This window comes from Pelobates fuscus, chromosome 2 (assembly GCF_036172605.1).
Source record: "Pelobates fuscus isolate aPelFus1 chromosome 2, aPelFus1.pri, whole genome shotgun sequence".
Lineage (NCBI taxonomy): Eukaryota > Metazoa > Chordata > Amphibia > Anura > Pelobatidae > Pelobates > Pelobates fuscus.
In genome coordinates this window covers 2,647,290-2,670,627 of record NC_086318.1, presented here as the reverse complement: position 1 = coordinate 2,670,627, position 23,338 = coordinate 2,647,290, and the positions used below count along the sequence as shown (strand labels likewise).

Below are 23,338 nucleotides of genomic sequence, written 5' to 3'. Positions count from 1 at the left end.
ACTGACTGATGATCACTGGATCCTAAACTTTCACCTACAGTAATATCTGATACCAAATCTCCATTTGTTAACACTAAATCTAGTATGGCCTCTTTACGAGTTGGCTCCTCAACAACTTGTTTTAGAGACAATCCCAGTAGGGAGTTTAGAATATGTGTGCTCCTGGCACAAGTAGCTATTTTTGTTTTCCAATTTACATCAGGAAGATTAAAGTCACCCATGATGATAACTTCCCCCTTCATTGTCATTTTAGCTATTTCTTCAACTAGTAGATTATCTAACTCTTCAATTTGTCCTGGGGGCCTATAAATCACACCTACACGAGTTACTGTGTGATTACCAAATTCTAACGTAACCCAAACGGACTCTATGTTCGCCTCACTAACTTTTATTAGGCTAGATTTTATGCTATCCTTCACATACAGGGCCACCCCTCCCCCTTTCTTGCCTTACCTGTCTTTTCTATATAAAGAGTACCCTGGTATTGCTATGTCCCAGTCATTTTTCTCATTATACCATGTCTCAGTAACAGCGACTAAATCTACACTATCAGTTGCCATTATTGCCACAAGTTCATGGATCTTATTCCCTAAACTGCGAGCATTTGTAGACATGACTCTAAGCTTATCATTTTTTAACACACTTGCTACAGGCACCTTCTGTCCTTGTTTTGGGGGACAATTGGATTGATGTTTTATCACCCTTTTGCCCCCCCCCCCTCCTAGTTTAAATACATCCTAGCAAAACCTCTGAACTGCTCACTGAGAACATTTGTTCCCTTTTGAGAAAGATGCAAACCATCTTTTTTGTACAGTTTATTTCCATTCCAAACAGAGCTACCATGAGCAATAAAGCCAAATCTTTGCTCCCGACACCATTCACCAAGCCACAAGTTAAAGTCTCTATCATCCTCTCCTGTCTGATCTATACCTGATCCTTATCGTCCTCTCCTGTCTGCTCTATACCTGATCTCTATCATCCTCTCCTGTCTGCTCTATACCTGATCTCTATCATCCTCTCCTGTCTGCTCTATACCTGATCTCTATAACCCTCTCCTGTCTGCTCTATACCTGATCTCTATCATCCTCTCCTGTCTGCTCTATACCTGATCTCTATCGTCCTCTCCTGTCTGCTCTATACCTGATCTCTATCGTCCTCTCCTGTCTGCTCTATACCTGATCTCTATCGTCCTCTCCTGTCTGCTCTATACCTGATCTCTATAACCCTCTCCTGTCTGCTCTATACCTGATCTCTATAACCCTCTCCTGTCTGCTCTATACCTGATCTCTATCATCCTCTCCTGTCTGCTCTATACCTGATCTCTATCATCCTCTCCTGTCTGCTCTATACCTGATCTCTATCGTACTCTCCTGTCTGCTCTATACCTGATCTCTATCGTCCTCTCCTGTCTGCTCTATACCTGATCTCTATCATCCTCTCCTGTCTGCTCTATACCTGATCTCTATCATCCTCTCCTGCCTGCTCTATACCTGATCTCTATCATCCTCTCCTGTCTGCTCTATACCTGATCTCTATCGTCCTCTCCTGTCTGCTCTATACCTGATCTCTATAATCCTCTCCTGCCTGCTCTATACCTGATCTCTATCATCCTCTCCTGTCTGCTCTATACCTGATCTCTATCATCCTCTCCTGTCTGCTCTATACCTGATCTCTATCATCCTCTCCTGTCTGCTCTATACCTGATCTCTATCGTCCTCTCCTGTCTGCTCTATACCTGATCTCTATCATCCTCTCCTGTCTGCTCTATACCTGATCTCTATCATCCTCTCCTGTCTGCTGTATACCTGATCTCTATCGTCCTCTCCTGTCTGCTCTATACCTGATCTCTATCGTCCTCTCCTGTCTGCTCTATACCTGATCTCTATAACCCTCTCCTGTCTGCTCTATACCTGATCTCTATAATCCTCTCCTGTCTGCTGTATACCTGATCTCTATCATCCTCTCCTGTCTGCTCTATACCTGATCTCTATAACCCTCTCCTGTCTGCTCTATACCTGATCTCTATCGTCCTCTCCTGTCTGCTCTATACCTGATCTCTATCGTACTCTCCTGTCTGCTCTATACCTGATCTCTATCGTCCTCTCCTGTCTGCTCTATACCTGATCTCTATCATCCTCTCCTGTCTGCTCTATACCTGATCTCTATCGTCCTCTCCTGTCTGCTCTATACCTGATCTCTATCATCCTCTCCTGTCTGCTCTATACCTGATCTCTATCGTCCTCTCCTGTCTGCTCTATACCTGATCTCTATCATCCTCTCCTGTCTGCTCTATACCTGATCTCTATAACCCTCTCCTGTCTGCTCTATACCTGATCTCTGTCGTCCTCTCCTGTCTGCTCTATACCTGATCTCTATAACCCTCTCCTGTCTGCTCTATACCTGATCTCTGTCGTCCTCTCCTGTCTGCTCTATACCTGATCTCTATCGTCCTCTCCTGTCTGCTCTATACCTGATCTCTATCGTCCTCTCCTGTCTGCTCTATACCTGATCTCTATCGTCCTCTCCTGTCTGCTCTATACCTGATCTCTATCGTCCTCTCCTGTCTGCTCTATACCTGATCTCTATAACCCTCTCCTGTCTGCTCTATACCTGATCTCTATAACCCTCTCCTGTCTGCTCTATACCTGATCTCTATAACCCTCTCCTGTCTGCTCTATACCTGATCTCTATCATCCTCTCCTGTCTGCTCTATACCTGATCTCTATAATCCTCTCCTGCCTGCTCTATACCTGATCTCTATAACCCTCTCCTGTCTGCTCTATACCTGATCTCTATCGTCCTCTCCTGTCTGCTCTATACCTGATCTCTATAACCCTCTCCTGTCTGCTCTATACCTGATCTCTATCGTCCTCTCCTGTCTGCTCTATACCTGATCTCTATCATCCTCTCCTGTCTGCTCTATACCTGATCTCTATCGTCCTCTCCTGTCTGCTCTATACCTGATCTCTATCGTCCTCTCCTGTCTGCTCTATACCTGATCTCTATCATCCTCTCCTGTCTGCTCTATACCTGATCTCTATCATCCTCTCCTGTCTGCTCTATACCTGATCTCTATCATCCTCTCCTGTCTGCTCTATACCTGATCTCTATCATCCTCTCCTGTCTGCTCTATACCTGATCTCTATAACCCTCTCCTGTCTGCTCTATACCTGATCTCTATCATCCTCTCCTGTCTGCTCTATACCTGATCTCTATCATCCTCTCCTGTCTGCTCTATACCTGATCTCTATCATCCTCTCCTGTCTGCTCTATACCTGATCTCTATCATCCTCTCCTGTCTGCTCTATACCTGATCTCTATCATCCTCTCCTGTCTGCTCTATACCTGATCTCTATCATCCTCTCCTGTCTGCTCTATACCTGATCTCTATCATCCTCTCCTGTCTGCTCTATACCTGATCTCTATCGTCCTCTCCTGTCTGCTCTATACCTGATCTCTATCGTCCTCTCCTGTCTGCTCTATACCTGATCTCTATAACCCTCTCCTGTCTGCTCTATACCTGATCTCTGTCGTCCTCTCCTGTCTGCTCTATACCTGATCTCTATCGTCCTCTCCTGTCTGCTCTATACCTGATCTCTATCATCCTCTCCTGTCTGCTCTATACCTGATCTCTATCATCCTCTCCTGTCTGCTCTATACCTGATCTCTATCGTCCTCTCCTGTCTGCTCTATACCTGATCTCTATCGTCCTCTCCTGTCTGCTCTATACCTGATCTCTATCATCCTCTCCTGTCTGCTCTATACCTGATCTCTATCATCCTCTCCTGTCTGCTCTATACCTGATCTCTATCATCCTCTCCTGTCTGCTCTATACCTGATCTCTATCATCCTCTCCTGTCTGCTCTATACCTGATCTCTATCGTCCTCTCCTGTCTGCTCTATACCTGATCTCTATCGTCCTCTCCTGTCTGCTCTATACCTGATCTCTATCATCCTCTCCTGTCTGCTCTATACCTGATCTCTATCATCCTCTCCTGTCTGCTCTATACCTGATCTCTATTGTCCTCTCCTGTCTGCTCTATACCTGATCTCTATCGTCCTCTCCTGCCTGCTCTATACCTGATCTCTATCATCCTCTCCTGTCTGCTCTATACCTGATCTCTATCATCCTCTCCTGTCTGCTCTATACCTGATTGTTCTTACCTGTATGTGTACACCTGTTGCTCTCACCATATTCACAGATTTTTCTTTTCTCTCTGCAGGAGGTTTTGGCTGTCAAACTGTGTATTTCTCTGCTCCGTCACACAGATCTGATTCCTGCAGACAAGTCTTTCTATGAGGCAGGAATGGCTGCCAAGGTATGATCAAAATTCGTCTCAAGATAGACCAGTCTGTCTCAGTTAGTTAAAGTTTCCATGGCACTAATATTGCATTGGACGGCATATAGTCTAGGACAGGGTAACAGCTAGCAGGTTCTACTGGTTTAAATGTTTTTTATCCTACCTAACTTATTAACCTTTCTTCATTTATATTTAATCTGTCTCTCCTTGACCTGGGTTTGTCAGTTATTCCTCTCACACGCTCTCCTCAGTTTCTGTCAGTCTCTTTTTCTCACTCTGGGTTGGTCAGTATTTCTTGCCCTCTCTGTGGTCTGGGCTGGTCAGTAATTCTTGCCCTCTCTGTGGTCTGGGTTGGTCACTATTTCTTGCCCTCTCTGTGGTCTGGGTTGGTCACTATTTCTTGCCCTCTCTGTGGTCTGGGTTGGTCAGTAATTCTTTGCCTCTCTGTGGTCTGGGTTGGTCAGTATTTCTTGCCCTCTCTGTGGTCTGGGTTGGTCAGTATTTCTTGCCCTCTCTGTGGTCTGGGCTGGTCAGTAATTCTTGCCCTCTCTGTGGTCTGGGTTGGTCAGTATTTCTTGCCCTCTCTGTGGTCTGGGTTGGTCAGTAATTCTTTGCCTCTCTGTGGTCTGGGTTGGTCAGTATTTCTTGCCCTCTCTGTGGTCTGGGTTGGTCAGTAATTCTTTGCCTCTCTGTGGTCTGGGTTGGTCAGTATTTCTTGCCCTCTCTGTGGTCTGGGTTGGTCAGTATTTCTTGCCCTCTCTGTGGTCTGGGTTGGTCAGTAATTCTTGCCATCTCTGTGGTCTGGGTTGGTCAGTATTTCTTGCCCTCTTTGTGGTCCTGGTTGGTCAGTTTTTCTTATCTTCTATGTGGTCCTGGTTGGGTCAGTATTTCTTGCCCTCTCTATGGTCTGGGTTGGTCACTAATTCTTGTCCTCTCTGTGGTCTGGGCTGGTCAGTAATTCTTGCCATCTCTGTGGTCTGGGTTAGTCAGTATTTCTTGCCATCTCTGTGGTCTGGGTTGGTCAGTATTTCTTGACATCTCTGTGGTCTGGGTTGGTCTTTAATTCTTTGCCTCTCTGTGGTCTGGGTTGGTCAGTAATTATTGCCATCTCTGTGGTCTGGGTTGGTCAGTATTTCTTGCCCTCTCTGTGGTCTGGGTTGTTCAGTAATTCTTTGCCTCTCTGTGGTCTGGGTTGTTCAGTAATTCTTTGCCTCTCTGTGGTCTGGGTTGGTCAGTTATTCTTACCATCTCTGTGGTCTGGGTTGGTCAGTATTTCTTGCCCTCTCTGTGGTCTGGGTTGGTCAGTAATTCTTGCCCTCTCTGTGGTCTGGGTTGGTCAGTATTTCTTGCCCTCTCTGTGGTCTGGGTTGGTCAGTAATTCTTTTGCCTCTCTGTGGTCTGGGTTGGTCAATAATTCTTGCCCTCTCTGTGGTCTGGGTTGGTCAGTAATTCTTTTGCCTCTCTGTGGTCTGGGTTGGTCAGTAATTCTTGCCATCTCTGTGGTCTGGGTTGGTCAGTATTTCTTGCCCTCTCTGTGGTTTGGATTGGTCAGTAATTCTTTGCCTCTCTGTGGTCTGGGTTGGTCAGTAATTCTTTGCCTCTCTGTGTTCAGTAATTCTTGCCATCTATGTGGTCTGGGTTGGTCAGTATTTCTTGCCCTCTCTGTGGTTTGGATTGGTCAGTAATTCTTTGCCTCTCTGTGGTCTGGGTTGGTCAGTAATTCTTTGCCTCTCTGTGGTCTGGGTTGGTCAGTAATTCTTTGCCTCTCTGTGGTCTGGGTTGGTCAGTAATTCTTTGCCTCTCTGTGGTCTGGGTTGGTCAGTAATTCTTGCCATTTCTGTGGTCTGGGTTGGTCAGTTGTTCTTATCTTCTATGTGGTCCTGGTTGGGTCAGTATTTCTTGCCCTCTCTATGGTCTGGGTTGGTCAGTAATTCTTGCCATCTCTGTGGTCTGGGTTGGTCAGTATTTCTTGCCATCTCTGTGGTCTGGGTTGGTCAGTGATTCTTGCCATCTCTGTGGTCTGGGTTGGTCAGTATTTCTTGCCATCTCTGTGGTCTGGGTTGGTCTGTAATTCTTTGCCTCTATGTGGTCTGGGTTGGTCAGTAATTCTTTTGCCTCTCTGTGGTCTGGGTTGTTCAGTAATTCTTGCCATCTGTGGTCTGGGTTGGTCAGTAATTCTTGCCCTCTCTGTGGTCTGGGTTGTTCAGTAATTCTTGCCCTCTCTGTGGTCTGGGTTGGTCAGTAATTCTTGCCATCTCTGTGGTCTGGGTTGGTCAGTATTTCTTGCCATCTCTGTGGTCTGGGTTGGTCAGTATTTCTTGCCATCTCTGTGGTCTGGGTTGGTCAGTATTTCTTGCCCTCTCTGTGGTCTTGGTTGGTCAGTATTTCTTGCCCTCTCTGTGGTCTGGGCTGGTCAGTAATTCTTGCCCTCTCTGTGGTCTGGGTTGGTCTGTAATTCTTTGCCTCTCTGTGGTCTGGGTTGGTCAGTATTTCTTGCCCTCTCTGTGGTCTGGGTTGTTCAGTAATTCTTTGCCTCTCTGTGGTCTGGGTTGGTCAGTATTTCTTGCCCTCTCTGTGGTCTTGGTTGGTCAGTATTTCTTGCCCTCTCTGTGGTCTGGGCTGGTCAGTAATTCTTGCCCTCTCTGTGGTCTGGGTTGGTCAGTATTTCTTGCCCTCTCTGTGGTCTGGGTTGGTCAGTATTTCTTGCCCTCTCTGTGGTCTGGGTTGGTCAGTAATTCTTGCCCTCTCTGTGGTCTGGGTTGGTCAGTATTTCTTGCCCTCTCTGTGGTCTGGGTTGGTCAGTATTTCTTGCCCTCTCTGTGGTCTTGGTTGGTCAGTATTTCTTGCCCTCTCTGTGGTCTGGGCTGGTCAGTAATTCTTGCCATCTCTGTGGTCTGGGTTGGTCAGTTATTCTTACCATCTCTGTGGTCTGGGTTGGTCAGTATTTCTTGCCCTCTCTGTGGTCTGGGTTGGTCAGTAATTCTTGCCCTCTCTGTGGTCTGGGTTGGTCAGTATTTCTTGCCCTCTCTGTGGTCTGGGCTGGTCAGTAATTCTTGCCCTCTCTGTGGTCTGGGTTGGTCACTATTTCTTGCCCTCTCTGTGGTCTGGGTTGGTCAGTAATTCTTTGCCTCTCTGTGGTCTGGGTTGTTCAGTAATTCTTTGCCTCTCTGTGGTCTGGGTTGGTCAGTATGTCTTGCCCTCTCTGTGGTCTGGGTTGGTCAGTATTTCTTGCCCTCTCTGTGGTCTGGGCTGGTAAGTAATTCTTGCCCTCTCTGTGGTCTGGGTTGGTCAGTATTTCTTGCCCTCTCTGTGGTCTGGGTTGGTCAGTAATTCTTTGCCTCTCTGTGGTCTGGGTTGGTCAGTAATTCTTGCCATCTCTGTGGTCTGGGTTGGTCAGTATTTCTTGCCCTCTTTGTGGTCCTGGTTGGTCAGTTTTTCTTATCTTCTATGTGGTCCTGGTTGGGTCAGTATTTCTTGCCCTCTCTATGGTCTGGGTTGGTCACTAATTCTTGTCCTCTCTGTGGTCTGGGCTGGTCAGTAATTCTTGCCATCTCTGTGGTCTGGGTTAGTCAGTATTTCTTGCCATCTCTGTGGTCTGGGTTGGTCAGTATTTCTTGACATCTCTGTGGTCTGGGTTGGTCTTTAATTCTTTGCCTCTCTGTGGTCTGGGTTGGTCAGTAATTCTTGCCATCTCTGTGGTCTGGGTTGGTCAGTATTTCTTGCCCTCTCTGTGGTCTGGGTTGTTCAGTAATTCTTTGCCTCTCTGTGGTCTGGGTTGTTCAGTAATTCTTTGCCTCTCTGTGGTCTGGGTTGGTCAGTTATTCTTACCATCTCTGTGGTCTGGGTTGGTCAGTATTTCTTGCCCTCTCTGTGGTCTGGGTTGGTCAGTAATTCTTGCCCTCTCTGTGGTCTGGGTTGGTCAGTATTTCTTGCCCTCTCTGTGGTCTGGGTTGGTCAGTAATTCTTGCCCTCTCTGTGGTCTGGGTTGGTCAGTAATTCTTTTGCCTCTCTGTGGTCTGGGTTGTTCAGTAATTCTTGCCATCTCTGTGGTCTGGGTTGGTCAGTATTTCTTGCCCTCTCTGTGGTCTGGGTTGGTCAATAATTCTTGCCCTCTCTTTGGTCTGGGTTGGTCAGTAATTCTTTTGCCTCTCTGTGGTCTGGGTTGGTCAGTAATTCTTGCCATCTCTGTGGTCTGGGTTGGCCAGTATTTCTTGCCCTGTCTGTGGTCTGGGTTGGTCAATAATTCTTTGCCTCTCTGTGGTCTGGGTTTGTCAGTAATTCTTTGCCTCTCTGTGGTCTGGGTTTATTCAGTAATTCTTGCCCTCTCTGTGGTCTGGGTTGGTAAGTAATTCTTTGCCTCTCTGTGTTCAGTAATTCTTTGCCTCTCTGTGGTTTGGGTTGGTCAGTATTTCTTGCCATCTCTGTGGTTTGGGTTGGTCAGTATTTCTTGCCCTCTCTGTGGTCTGGGTTGGTCAGTATTTCTTGCCCTCTCTGTGGTTTGGATTGGTCAGTAATTCTTTGCCTCTGTGTGGTCTGGGTTGGTCAGTAATTCTTTGCCTCTCTGTGGTCTGGGTTGGTCAGTAATTCTTTGCCTCTCTGTGGTCTGGGTTGGTCAGTAATTCTTTGCCTCTCTGTGGTCTGGGTTGGTCAGTAATTCTTGCCATTTCTGTGGTCTGGGTTGGTCAGTTGTTCTTATCTTCTATGTGGTCCTGGTTGGGTCATTATGTCTTGCCCTCTCTATGGTCTGGGTTGGTCAGTAATTCTTGCCATCTCTGTGGTCTGGGTTGGTCAGTATTTCTTGCCATCTCTGTGGTCTGGGTTGGTCAGTATTTCTTGCCATCTCTGTGGTCTGGGTTGGTCAGTATTTCTTGCCATCTCTGTGGTCTGGGTTGGTCTGTAATTCTTTGCCTCTATGTGGTCTGGGTTGGTCAGTAATTCTTTTGCCTCTCTGTGGTCTGGGTTGTTCAGTAATTCTTGCCATCTGTGGTCTGGGTTGGTCAGTAATTCTTGCCCTCTCTGTGGTCTGGGTTGTTCAGTAATTCTTGCCCTCTCTGTGGTCTGGGTTGGTCAGTAATTCTTGCCATCTCTGTGGTCTGGGTTGGTCAGTATTTCTTGCCATCTCTGTGGTCTGGGTTGGTCAGTATTTCTTGCCATCTCTGTGGTCTGGGTTGGTCAGTATTTCTTGCCATCTCTGTGGTCTGGGTTGGTCTGTAATTCTTTGCCTCTCTGTGGTCTGGGTTGGTCAGTATTTCTTGCCCTCTCTGTGGTCTGGGTTGTTCAGTAATTCTTTGCCTCTCTGTGGTCTGGGTTGGTCAGTATTTCTTGCCCTCTCTGTGGTCTTGGTTGGTCAGTATTTCTTGCCCTCTCTGTGGTCTGGGCTGGTCAGTAATTCGTGCCCTCTCTGTGGTCTGGGTTGGTCAGTATTTCTTGCCCTCTCTTTGGTCTGGGTTGGTCAGTAATTCTTTGCCTCTCTGTGGTCTTGGTTGGTCAGTATTTCTTGCCCTCTCTGTGGTCTGGGTTGTTCAGTAATTCTTTGCCTCTCTGTGGTCTGTGTTGGTCAGTATTTCTTGCCCTCTCTGTGGTCTGGGTTGGTCAGTATTTCTTGCCCTCTCTGTGGTCTGGGCTGGTCAGTAATTCTTGCCCTCTCTGTGGTCTGGGTTGGTCAGTATTTCTTGCCCTCTCTGTGGTCTGGGTTGGTCAGTAATTCTTGCCATCTCTGTGGTCTGGGTTGGTCAGTATTTCTTGCCCTCTTTGTGGTCCTGGTTGGTCAGTTTTTCTTATCTTCTATGTGGTCCTGGTTGGGTCAGTATTTCTTGCCCTCTCTATGGTCTGGGTTGGTCACTAATTCTTGCCCTCTCTGTGGTCTGGGTTGGTCAGTATTTCTTGCCCTCTCTGTGGTCTGGGTTGGTCAGTAATTCTTGCCCTCTCTGTGGTCTGGGTTGGTCAGTAATTCTTTTGCCTCTCTGTGGTCTGGGTTGTTCAGTAATTCTTGCCATCTCTGTGGTCTGGGTTGGTCAGTATTTCTTGCCCTCTCTGTGGTCTGGGTTGGTCAGTAATTCTTGCCCTCTCTGTGGTCTGGGTTGGTCAGTAATTCTTTTGCCTCTCTGTGGTCTGGGTTGTTCAGTAATTCTTGCCATCTCTGTGGTCTGGGTTGGTCAGTATTTCTTGCCCTCTCTGTGGTCTGGGTTGGTCAATAATTCTTGCCCTCTCTGTGGTCTGGGTTGGTCAGTAATTCTTTTGCCTCTCTGTGGTCTGGGTTGTTCAGTAATTCTTGCCATCTCTGTGGTCTGGGTTGGTCAGTATTTCTTGCCCTCTCTGTGGTCTGGGTTGGTCAATAATTCTTTGCCTCTCTGTGGTCTGGGTTTGTCAGTAATTCTTTGCCTCTCTGTGGTCTGGGTTTATTCAGTAATTCTTGCCCTCTCTGTGGTCTGGGTTGGTCAGTAATTTTTTGCCTCTCTGTGTTCAGTAATTCTTGCCATCTATGTGGTCTGGGTTGGTCAGTATTTCTTGCCCTCTCTGTGGTTTGGATTGGTCAGTAATTCTTTGCCTCTCTGTGGTCTGGGTTGGTCAGTAATTCTTTGCCTCTCTGTGGTCTGGGTTGGTCAGTAATTCTTTGCCTCTCTGTGGTCTGGGTTGGTCAGTAGTTCTTTGCCTCTCTGCGGTCTTGGTTGGTCAGTAATTCTTGCCATTTCTGTGGTCTGGGTTGGTCAGTTGTTCTTATCTTCTATGTGGTCCTGGTTGGGTCAGTATTTCTTGCCCTCTCTGTGGTCTGGGTTGGTCAGTAATTCTTGCCATCTCTGTGGTCTGGGTTGGTCAGTATTTCTTGCCATCTCTGTGGTCTGGGTTGGTCAGTATTTCTTGCCATCTCTGTGGTCTGGGTTGGTCAGTATTTCTTGCCATCTCTGTGGTCTGGGTTGTTCAGTAATTCTTGCCTTCTCTGTGGTCTGGGTTGGTCAGTAATTCTTGCCATCTCTGTGGTCTGGGTTGGTCAGTATTTCTTGCCATCTCTGTGGTCTGGGTTGGTCAGTATTTCTTGCCATCTCTGTGGTCTGGGTTGGTCAATATTTGTTGCCATCTCTGTGGTCTGGGTTGGTCAGTAATTCTTTGCCTCTCTGTGGTCTGGGTTGGTCAGTATTTCTTGCCCTCTCTGTGGTCTGGGTTGTTCAGTAATTCTTTGCCTCTCTGTGGTCTGGGTTGTTCAGTAATTCTTTGCCTCTCTGTGGTCTGGGTTGGTCAGTATTTCTTGCCCTCTCTGTGGTCTGGGTTGGTCAGTATTTCTTGCCCTCTCTGTGGTCTGGGTTGGTCAGTATTTCTTGCCATCTCTGTGGTCTGGGTTGGTCAATATTTCTTGCCATCTCTGTGGTCTGGGTTGGTCTGTAATTCTTTGCCTCTCTGTGGTCTGGGTTGGTCAGTAATTCTTGCCATATCTGTGGTCTGGGTTGGTCAGTATTTCTTGCCCTCTCTGTGGTCTGGGTTGGTCAGTAATTCTTGCCCTCTCTGTGGTCTGGGTTGGTCAGTAATTATTTTGCCTCTCTGTGGTCTGGGTTGTTCAGTAATTCTTGCCATCTGTGGTCTGGGTTGGTCAGTAATTCTTTGCCTCTCTGTGGTCTGGGTTTATTCAGTAATTCTTGCCCTCTCTGTGGTCTGGGTTGGTCAGTAATTCTTTGCCTCTCTGTGGTCTGGGTTGGTCAGTAATTCTTTGCCTCTCTGTGGTCTGGGTTTATTCAGTAATTCTTGCCATCTCTGTGGTCTGGGTTGGTCAGTATTTCTTGCCCTCTCTGTGGTCTGGGTTGGTCAGTAATTCTTTGCCTCTCTGTGGTCTGGGTTGGTCAGTAATTATTTGCCTCTCTGTGGTCTGGGTTGGTCAGTAATTCTTTGCCTCTCTGTGGTCTGGGTTGGTCAGTAATTCTTTGCCTCTCTGTGGTCTGGGTTGGTCAGTAATTCTTGCCATCTCTGTGGTCTGGGTTGGTCAGTTTTTCTTATCTTCTATGTGGTCCTGGTTGGGTCAGTATTTCTTGCCCTCTCTATGGTCTGGGTTGGTCACTAATTCTTGCCCTCTCTGTGGTCTGGGTTGGTCACTAATTCTTGCCATCTCTGTGGTCTGGGTTGGTCACTGATTCTTGCCCTCTCTGTGCTCTGGATTGGTCACTGATTCTTGCCCTCTCTGTGGTCTGGGTTGGTCACTGATTCTTGCCCTCTCTGTGGTCTGGGTTGGTCACTAATTCTTGCCGTCTCTGTAGTCTGGGTTGGTCACCAATTCTTGCCCTCTCTGTGGTTTGGGTTGGTCAGTTATTCTTGCCCTCTCTGTGGTCTGAGTTGGTCAGTAATTCTTGCCCTGTCTGTGGTCTGGGTTGGTCAGTAATTCTTGCCCTCTCTATGGTCTGGGCTGGTCAGTGATTATTGCCCTCTCCATGGTCTGGGTTGGTCAGTAATTCTTGGCCTCTCTGTGGTTTTGGTTGGTCAGTAATTCTTTGCCTCTCTGTGGTTTTGGTTGGTCACCAATTCTAGCCCTCTCTGTGGTCTGGTTTGATCAGTAATTCTTGCCCTCTCTGTAGTCTTGGTTGGTCAGTAATTCTTGCCCTCTCCATGGTCTGGGTTGGTCAGTAATTCTTGGCCTCTCTGTGGTTTGGGTTGGTCAGTATTTCTTGCCCTCTCTGTGGTCTGGGTTGGTCAGTAATTCTTGCCCTCTCTGTAGTCTGGGTTGGTCAGTAATTCTTGCCCTCTCTGTGGTCTGGGCTGGTCAGTCATTCTTGCCCTCTCTGTAGTCTGGGTTGGTCAGTAATTCTTGCCCTCTCTGTGGTCTGGGTTGGTCAGTAATTCTTGGCCTCTCTGTGGTTTGGGTTGGTCAGTATTTCTTGCCCTCTCTGTGGTCTGAGTTGGTCAGTAATTCTTGGCCTCTCTGTGGTCTGGGTTGGTCTGGGTCTCTATGGTCTGGGTTGGTCAGTAATTCTTGCCCTCTCTATGGTCTGGGTGGGTCAGTATCTCAAGTTCCATGTATGTTTTTGTGTTTGCAGACAATCGGCTGGGAGAACTCAGCTTTCATATTTCTGAACAGATTCTTGGATCTTGTTGATGTAAGTATGAATACTTGGGACATAAAACTAATTAATGACTGGGTGCAAGGAGGTGGCTGTGAAATGATAGAGGTGGCTGTGGGTACAGTGAGATGACTGGGTGCAGGGAGGTGGCTGTGGGTGAAGAAAGGGACAGCTGGGAATCGACAGACATAGCTGTAGCGGAGCTCCCTGTATCCCAGCTGGATACCTCTGCCAAGGATCGCTTTCTAGTATGAACAGGGGAAAACCCTCAGCACTTCTGCCCCAGTCGCCGTGTCTTGACTGGGGTCCTCCTGGAGCCTCTCCGTCCTGGAACAGGATAGGGGACTAGCTCTATTCCCTCCCAGGGACCGGATAACACATAGTCCTGAGAGCTCTAGACTTACAAGGACTTTCCTCACCGAATCCTCCATGAGCTGGAACAAGGTGCTGAGCAGTGATTATAGCCCTTCTATCACAATTATCTCCCAGGCCCAGAGACACAAACACAAAAATCTAAAAACATAAAAGTAGCCAAAACATAATGAAAACATACAATAGCCCTGATCTGAGTGCCCAAGTTCTCTAAATAGCACTCAGATCCATGCAGTGTAGGGGAAACGCCACCGTGTTACAGTTCTGACCAGCCGCACGCGTGGTCCTATGACCAAAATAGTTCCAGGGCGTTTGGTGCTTTGCCAGTCGACTTTCGGGAGCTCCTGCGTCCGAAATACGGGATGCTCTGCCTGGCTCCCAGGTAGTGTTTGTTCTCAGGCACCTTCCTTCCAAAAAGCATGCCGAAAACAGTTCCATAACATTCGTGGCTAAGTACTGCTGAGGACAATTGAGGTGACCGGGGACCCATGAAGTCCTCATGTCGAAATTAGTTCCATAGCGGTCGCAGCTAAGTACTGCTGAGGACCATTCATCTGTTTGGTTCATGTAAACAGACACCAGGGAGCTAGCATTCGGTTCCATTCATGAGAAGGGAAAGTGCCAAACCAGGGGTACTCAGGGGAAGCTGCTAATGGCAGCTGGGCGGGGTAAATCCCAAACGGTATCTTAGACCTGGACCATAGTCAGTGGGCAGGAGGCCGGCTTCCACACTCCTCCAGCAGTGCGTGGCAAACGTTCGTGGGTAGGAGCGTTTGTCACAATAGCTTGGAGAAGAGCAGAGTTATGATGATGTCAGGCTGTGTGACAATGTGGTGGTCCTTCTCTTCTCAGGCCATAGAGGAAGGCAACCTGGACGCTTTGGATCACTCAGATTTCCAGGACACAGACATCCCTTTTGAAATTCCTTTGCCTGACAAACAACATGTTCCGGTATTAAGATTTATGTTCTGCTTTTTATTATATATTTTCACTTTTGTTTTATTTGATTTTCATGTACATCATGCACAGCTTAGTCTTTCATATTGTGCATCACTTCACAGCAGAAAGAAAAATGAGAAGTTAACTGGTATTCTACTCTCTTTCTTATTCCTATTGCCTTAATGCTATATCTTCTTGGAATTATATTATTGTTTTCATCCTTTCACACTATACTCTCTCCTCCTCCACTTCTCTCTCAGTACATTCGCATCCTCCTCCTTGTTACTCACACCACACACTCTGCTCTCTTCTCCTCTCCTCCATATTTTTACATAAGTAATTTCAGGTACATTGCCTCCGTATCTCTCTCTACGCTTTCTCCTACTTCTCTTTTTTATTAATCTCACACAACCCTCTTTTCAGCTCCTTATCTTTCTCTAAAGCTGCGCTCTCCCTCTGCATCTTCTCTAACTTTGCACTCTGTCTTGTGGCAGGTAGAGAAACGAGAGGAGGTTCGTGAGTGGGTCCTGGCGGTTTCTATGGACCAGCGAGTGGATCAGGTTCTCCCCAAGGATGAGAGAGGAACATATGAAGCTGCTCTAATTGACGTCAGTAGCGGGGTTCGCTCACTACCCTGTCTAATTACAGGTGTGTCATGGAAGGAGCCGGAAGCTTTTAGTAGAACAATCTTTAATGTCTTTGGGTTTTGCTCAGTAGTTACCCAAATCCTGGCATTGTAAGCTCCCACGTTACTGGCGGACCGTGTGTCCTGGTGCTAGCTTAATGAATTACTAGATGCTGGCATAGTGAGGGCGTTTTTTTTAATTCGTGGGTGCCCAGATCTGCCGAATGCTGGCAGAGCAATGTTTAGGAACTGGCTGTGTTGTTATTAATGTGGTGCTGATCAGAAAGCTGACTTTGGGAATACTGAAATTATATATATTGTTCTATGTGTACTGCCGGAGATGGCGAAGAAAACAAAAGTCTAATCTGGGAATGTCTTTTCTTGGTTAATCCATATTAATCCAATATATATATAATTTCAAAACGGGGTGTAGACTGTACCACATGGAAGCATGGCCAATTTTAGCCAGGTGTAGTCTTAACTCTTTCTGTCTTTGAGGTAGCCATCTATCTGCATGAAAGAGCCAGCGAGATTATTCTGTTTTGTTGTAAGTGCTGGGAACGGTTAAAGTGATCCACCTGGACAGGGTAGAAAGCTTTCCCCTTTTCACTCCCAGCAAAGTAAAGCAGGATTCCATGAACACCCTCTCAGGCCTCACCAGATAATTTTTACGGTACAGTAAGCTATATACGGTTTGTAGCGGAGCTCCAATACCTAGCATAGGTGTAGCGGAGCTTCAATATTAAATCCCCATATATCCGCTGGTACAGGAAGTAATCCAAGTGAAGCGCTGGAAATGAAGGCAATATCCCAAATCCCCCAGTAACCGGACGAAACACAGTTCTGGGAGTCAACTGACGATTTTATTCACAAGCTCCAGTATTTATGTGGTTCCCCATGCAAGGGGTTTCCTTAATAACTTTACAGGGGTTATACAGAAGAGGACTACACGGGGAACTGAATATACAGGACATTTCTCCCAACATGCACTGCTGTACGAGAGGGATACTCCCACTAGAATATCTGGGACCCCAAAAGAGCTGCTCTGTAAGGTGTGGCCAGGAAGTCTGGTTTCAGTATAAACTAACTCTCGCATTTGCCATATTTCTTGATTCCCTCTTAGATAAGGAGTCATTTGATATGAATGGTCATTAGCTTTCAAGAACAAGGTCTGTTCTCCAAAATCATATCCAAAAGAGACATTAATACCTATGCACAGATTAATAATCAAGCCTAATTTTTATCATATTTAGAATGGGACAAGCTCAATCTTCTAATCAAGCCTAAACATGATTTGCGAACAAAGGGACCCCACAAAGTTGGTTGGGGGTCTGGACGGCCGAACAAAGGGAATAAAAGTGTAATAGATAAAGGAATATACGAAAAAACAGAAGATGAGAGAGAGACCACCTCGTATCAAAACGGGCAGCTCTCCTTCAAAGCCACCCCAAAATAAACGTCTATAGAAAATTTTAAGGTTTAAGGTGAGGATAGTATGTATCAATCACTCTTAGATGTAGCAATTAAAACTTTACACAAAGTCAGTGCTAAAGGTGATAATTACAATACAAATCACTATCAAATGTAGCAGTTTGACTAAGACCAAATTAATGCTCAAAGTTATAACTGCAGTACACACTAGACCTTACAAGAGGTCAAAGATTGCAAAGTTACTAGCATAAGGTGGAAATCGAAAGGATAGGTGAGATCATGTAGTTAGAGAGGAGAATACAAAGTAGGAATTAATATGAAATACATCCAGATGCACGAAAGCTGGATAAATCAACCTAATGATAGCTCCATACTACATGCTCAGACCCCCCAGCATATGTAGCTAAAATCGATCTCCCCAGCGTAGCTGTAACACATTTAAGAGTCAACTAAAGGTCTGGTAAAATCAGCAATAACTTCGGGAAGAAGCCCGACACGCGTTTCGGCAGACTAGCCGCCTTTCTCAAGAGCTAAAAAAAAGTGCATCGGTCTAAGTTTCCCCCTCCCTCGTTTAAATACCTCCTACGAACCTCCTATCAGCTGTCACTAATCACCGTAAAGCCGGCATCGTCCGATACTCTGAGTATTGCGCATGTCCCATCATGACGTCCCCGCATGCGCATCAAACTTAGAGTTTAGAATGTCTCCAAACCATTCATGCGCATGTCAGGACAGAGCGGTTAGCGTAAACGCCGGTGTGACGAGACCAATCTTGCCACATTGCATTGGAGGAGCCTGGTTGCCCGCCTGCTGCCTTTGGACTATGGACCAGACATTAAAATACTTATTTTCCCTGCAGAAAGGCTTATTCGTGCCTTTTCTGCCGGAGTGTTCGGTAGATTTTATCTACCGAACAAACTACCGATTGCACGACCCCCTGGGAGCTGGAGTGTGCCGCCAATTGACCACCCTGAAGCTGCGGTTAACCGCAGCTTAATTGACGAAGGCAGGGTGGTCTTTGTTCGTTGACCGAACACGTGGCGGCGGCCATTTTACAAGTACCGTACGGCCAGCGGTGTTCGGCACCTAAACTATGGAACTATAAACGGACACTTATTTGCACGAACACCGCTGAGCCGTCCGTCTCCTGGTTCCTATACATGGGGATGTAGCCGAACAGCCGTTCATACGGTAGTTTGTTTCACGTGAACTGTGGTAACCCAGATAGCTATGCCATGGAGCCTATTCGTGTGATTAAAGACTTTGGCTCCATGGCGATTAAACTGTATTCGGTTGGTCTGAGTGCCATTCACCTAATAATGTGCACTCAGACCTGAGCTATCTGGGGATATGTAACATGTCTATGTTTAATGTATAACAAGTAACTTTATATATTTTAAAACATAATACTGTATTTAGGTCCCCACATGTGTAATGGAGTTTTGCCTTTGTCCTGGGAGATAATTGAATTACTTCTCCAATTATCTCCAGGGCAGAAGGGAGGAAACCAGGATGCATTGTGGGGATGTTTTGCTTCTGTGAGTCTGTAATGTGATACATGTCTGTCTGTGTTACAGTCTTCCATTTGGTCCCCTAGGGGAGTGTCCACCAGGTGGGAGACCTGCATAAATACAGGGGCAGGTAGGCCTCAATAAACAGACCACTGCTTGACCCTCAACACGGAGCCTTGTCTCGTTCTTGGGGGGATTCACTGTATGCTGATAGAGACTGACTGCCAGGAATGTAAGCCGCTTGGGAGCTTTTCCTGTTCGTCTGCTAGCAGCTATTCGTGAGGTTCCAGTTCGGGAGTTTGGAGTGCTACCTTATTCCCTTGTATGCAGTTCGGGAGTTTGGTGCATTCACTTGTATCCAATTCGTGAGTTTTTCCTAAACGGATTTTAACCCCTTGTCTGCTGAAACGGTCCGTTACAGCCGGGATAGATACATAAAGTGGATTTAAACCACATTGCATGTATAGATTGGCTGTCTGCCCTAGAGGTTTAGATCCTTGGATCCGGGCAGAGACTAAATGCCCTTATACGGAGCCAGAGTTAACATTCTTCGCCAAGACAAACGCGCGTGCGCGTCAAGCATAGATTCTGGGAAATCTCCATAGTATTCACACGCCTGTCAGAACACAATTATCGACACAGGCTCAGGAAATTGATATGGAGAGTGTAGATTTCATTCCCATTGATTGTATATAGATGACCCAAATAAAGGGATATAGCTCTTAGATATTGCGATGTTAATGGCACGTTTAAGGCAATTAAAGAGTAAAGTCAGTCCGGACGTGGGTAAGGGACAAAAGAAAATGAGGAGGGAGAGAAAGAAGGGACTTAGACCATATAAGTAGCATTAAGTGGATAAATAAAATAAACAAAGTATATAGATAATAGACAAAAAGAGTGGTGAATGGTGAGAACTTTCAATGAAGCTGGTGATAACAAGTACATATATAGGAAAGACAATGACAGGGAAAAAGGATGTATATATATATATATATATATATATATATATAACTCAATATGCCATATGAAGGTGATTATATGCTCTAGTGATTATATGAAGGGGGCAAAAGAAAAACCCTCATTCAAGCCTAGAGGTTGAAGTGTTTTGAGTTCGTATATCCATCTGGATTCCCTTTGTCTGAGTGTTTTATCAAAGTCTCCGCGTCTAGGAGTCCTTTTTACCAGTTCTAATCCACAGAACCTAAGGTTGTTAGAGTCCCCATGGTGAAATTCTCTAAGGTGTCTCGAGATAGGTGTCTCGAGACGATTCCTAGGGGATCTCACGTGTTCCATGATCCTGTCTTTAAATGCCCTGAATGTTTTCCCCACATATCTCTGTCCACATGTACACGAAAGCAGGTATACAAGGCCCTTTGTGTTGCAGTTAAAGAAACTTTTAACTTTAAAGGAACCCAGTCCTTGGCTATCGCTGACAGTCTTAGAATTTTTGAGGATAAACTTGCAGGCTACGCATTTACCACAGCCATAAGTACCCGTTGGAGGAGTGCCCAGCCAGGTGGCACGTAGTTGTGGTTTAGTGGAGAAATGACTAGGGACCAACAGGTCAAGAATATTATGTCCCCTCCTAGCTGTAATATTCACATGTGGGCTAAGGGCCCCCTTGAGATGTATGTCATTAAGTAGGATAGGCCAAAATCTCTCAAGTGACTTCCGCACTTCTGGCCACCCCTTATCAAATGTTGCGATGATACGAATAATTCCTGCGTCCTTATTAGTAGTCTTTTTTGAAAAGTCACACAAAAGATCTCCCCTCTCGGTTTGTAGTGCCCTCTTGTAGGCTCTTTTCAAGCAGCGGTTCGGATAACCCTTCTCCTTAACCCCTTAAGGACCAAACTTCTGGAATAAAAGGGAATTTTGACATGTCACACACGTCATGTGTCCTTAAGGGGTTAAAGTGTTGTTGAAGTTGTTTTGCTTTCACAGTAAAATCCTGGATGTCACTACAATTTCTCCGATGTCGGAGATATTGACCCACCGGGTCTAGTGTGTACTGCAGTTATAACTTTGAGCATTAATTTCGTCTTAGTCAAATTGCTACATTTGATAGTGATTTGTATTGTAATTATCACCTTTAGCACTGACTTTGTGTAAAGTTTTAATTGCTACATCTAAGAGTGATTGATACATACTATCCTCACCTTAAACCTTACAATCCAAAGGCAAGATCTATTTTTGGGTCCCTAGGTTATATATCTTTTATTCTATTATTCCTAATAAAATGTATTTATTTTCTATAGACGTTTATTTTGGGGTGGCTTTGAAGGAGAGCTGCCCGTTTTGATACGAGGTGGTCTCTCTCTCATCTTCTGTTTTTTCGGAATAAAAGTGTAGTTAGGTCCACTATTCCGCTACACGGTTCTTACAGCGTAATGTACGGTATACAGCTTAATGTAGCTGTTCTGGCAGCTTTTTAATGTAAACACCGCCTTTTTAGATACTGAATGGCACAAGCACAATAGTTAACCCACAAAGGTAATTATTGCAGTTTATTAAAAACTGCAATAATTACCACCCCAGGGTTAAGGGACCTGGGACAGTGGACACTTCAATGAGCTGCCATGGTCTGGGGGCCTAGAGTGTCCTTTTAACATGCAGATCTTCTCTTTTGTAAGATTTTGGCAACTTTCCAGGTCTTGAATTTTATTTAACAGATCCTTTCCAGGGCATCTGGCAATAAGGAAACCAAGAAATATGGTAAATGATAACCTAGCATGGGAAAGGCAGTACAGCTCTCTAGAGATGACTCATGATCTGCACTTTATTTGTGTTTCAATTTCCGATCTCTTCTCTGTTACAAGAATAGTCAGGTTAAGGCTTAGCAGGTAGACTCCTTTTTATAGGTGTCTAGTGGGGTTTGCCTCAGTTCTCTTTATTGATATATTAGGGACCTCCTGTGCTCGTTGTTTCATAATTCTCCTCCTGATCCACTTGTGTAGGGTACCCCGTCCTCCGAAACAAAATAGAATTCAAACAGCCGGGAAAGGCTGCAAACAAAGAAGATTGGAACAAGTTTCTTATGGCTGTGAAGGTGAGTTCTGTACCAGACCTGCTACTGTAATTATATCTATCCTTTCCTTCTGTGCCACCATCCCTACCAGACCTCCTACTGTAATTAGATCTATCCTTTCCTTCTGTACCACCATCCCTACCAGACCTGCTACTGTAATTATATCTATCCTTTCCTTCTGTGCCACCATCCCTACCAGACCTCCTACTGTAATTAGATCTATCCTTTCCTTCTGTACCACCATCCCTACCAGACCTGCTACTGTAATTAGATCTATCCTTTCCTTCTGTACCACCATCCCTACCAGACCTCCTACTGTAATTATATCTATCCTTTCCTTCTGTACCACCATCCCTACCAGACCTGCTACTGTAATTATATCTATCCTTTCCTTCTGTACCACCATCGCTACCAGACCTCCTACTGTAATTAGATCTATCCTTTCCTTCTGCACCACCATCACTACCAGACCTGCTACTGTAATTATATCTATCCTTTCCTTCTGTGCCACCATCCCTACCAGACCTCCTACTGTAATTATATCTATCCTTTCCTTCTGCACCACCATCCCTACCAGACCTGCTACTATAATTATATCTATCCTTTTCTTCTGTACCACCATCCCTACCAGACCTGCTACTGTAATTATATCTATCCTTTCCTTCTGTACCACCATCGCTACCAGACCTCCTACTGTAATTATATCTATCCTTTTCTTCTGCACCACCATCCCTACCAGACCTGCTACTGTAATTATATCTATCCTATCCTTCTGTACCACCATCCCTACCAGACCTGCTACTGTAATTATATCTATCCTTTTCTTCTGCACCACCATCCCTACGAGACCTCCTACTGTAATTATATCTATCCTTTCCTTCTGTACCACCATCCCTACCAGACCTCCTACTGTAATTATATCTATCCTTTCCTTCTGTATCACCATCCCTACCAGACCTCCTACTGTAATTATATCTATCCTTTTCTTCTGCACCACCATCCCTACCAGACCTGCTACTGTAATTATATCTATCCTTTCCTTCTGTGCCACCATCCCTACCAGACCTGCTACTGTAATTATATATATCCTTTCCTTCTGTACCACCATCCCTACCAGACCTGCTACTGTAATTATATCTATCCTTTCCTTCTGCACCACTATCACTACCAGACCTGCTACTATAATTATATATATCCTTTCCTTCTGTACCACTATCCCTATCAGACCTCCTACTGTAATTATATCTATCCTTTCCTTCTGTACCACCATCCCTACCAGACCTCCTACTGTAATTATATCTATCCTTTCCTTCTGCACCACCATCCCTACCAGACCTGCTACTATAATTATATCTATCCTTTTCTTCTGTACCACCATCACTACCAGACCTGCTACTGTAATTATATCTATCCTTTTCTTCTGTACCACCATCCCTACCAGACCTGCTACTATAATTATATCTATCCTTTTCTTCTGTACCACCATCCCTACCAGACCTGCTACTGTAATTATATCTATCCTTTTCTTCTGTACCACCATCCCTACCAGACCTGCTACTGTAATTATATCTATCCTTTCCTTCTGTGCCACCATCCCTACCAGACCTCCGACTGTAATTATATCTATCCTTTCCTTCTGTACCACCATCCCTACCAGACCTCCTACTGTAATTATATCTATCCTTTCCTTCTGTACCACCATCCCTACCAGACCTCCTACTGTAATTATATCTATTCTTTCCTTCTGTACCACCATCCCTACCAGACCTCCTACTGTAATTAGATCTATCCTTTCCTTCTGTACCACCATCCCTACCAGACCTCCTACTGTAATTAGATCTATCCTTTCCTTCTGTACCACCATCCCTACCAGACCTGCTACTGTAATTATATCTATCCTTTCCTTCTATGCCACCATCCCTACCAGACCTGCTACTATAATTATATCTATCCTTTCCTTCTGTACCACCATCCCTACCAGACCTGCTACTGTAATTATATCTATCCTTTCCTTCTGTACCACCATCCCTACAAGACCTGCTACTATAATTATATCTATCCTTTCCTTCTGTACCACCATCCCTACCAGACCT

General features: G+C 45.6%; 1 protein-coding gene across 1 annotated transcript in view; it reads left to right on the top strand.

Annotated features, from left to right (window-relative positions):
- Positions 1-23,338, top strand: part of IFT172 (intraflagellar transport 172) — a 255,466-nt gene that overhangs the window by 228,750 nt on the left and 3,378 nt on the right. The window contains exons 35-39 of the mRNA XM_063441063.1: positions 4,224-4,319; positions 13,316-13,375; positions 14,564-14,662; positions 15,145-15,298; positions 21,175-21,266. Of these exons, the coding sequence (XP_063297133.1) occupies positions 4,224-4,319; positions 13,316-13,375; positions 14,564-14,662; positions 15,145-15,298; positions 21,175-21,266 (501 nt within the window). The remainder of the gene's footprint in view (positions 1-4,223; positions 4,320-13,315; positions 13,376-14,563; positions 14,663-15,144; positions 15,299-21,174; positions 21,267-23,338) is intronic.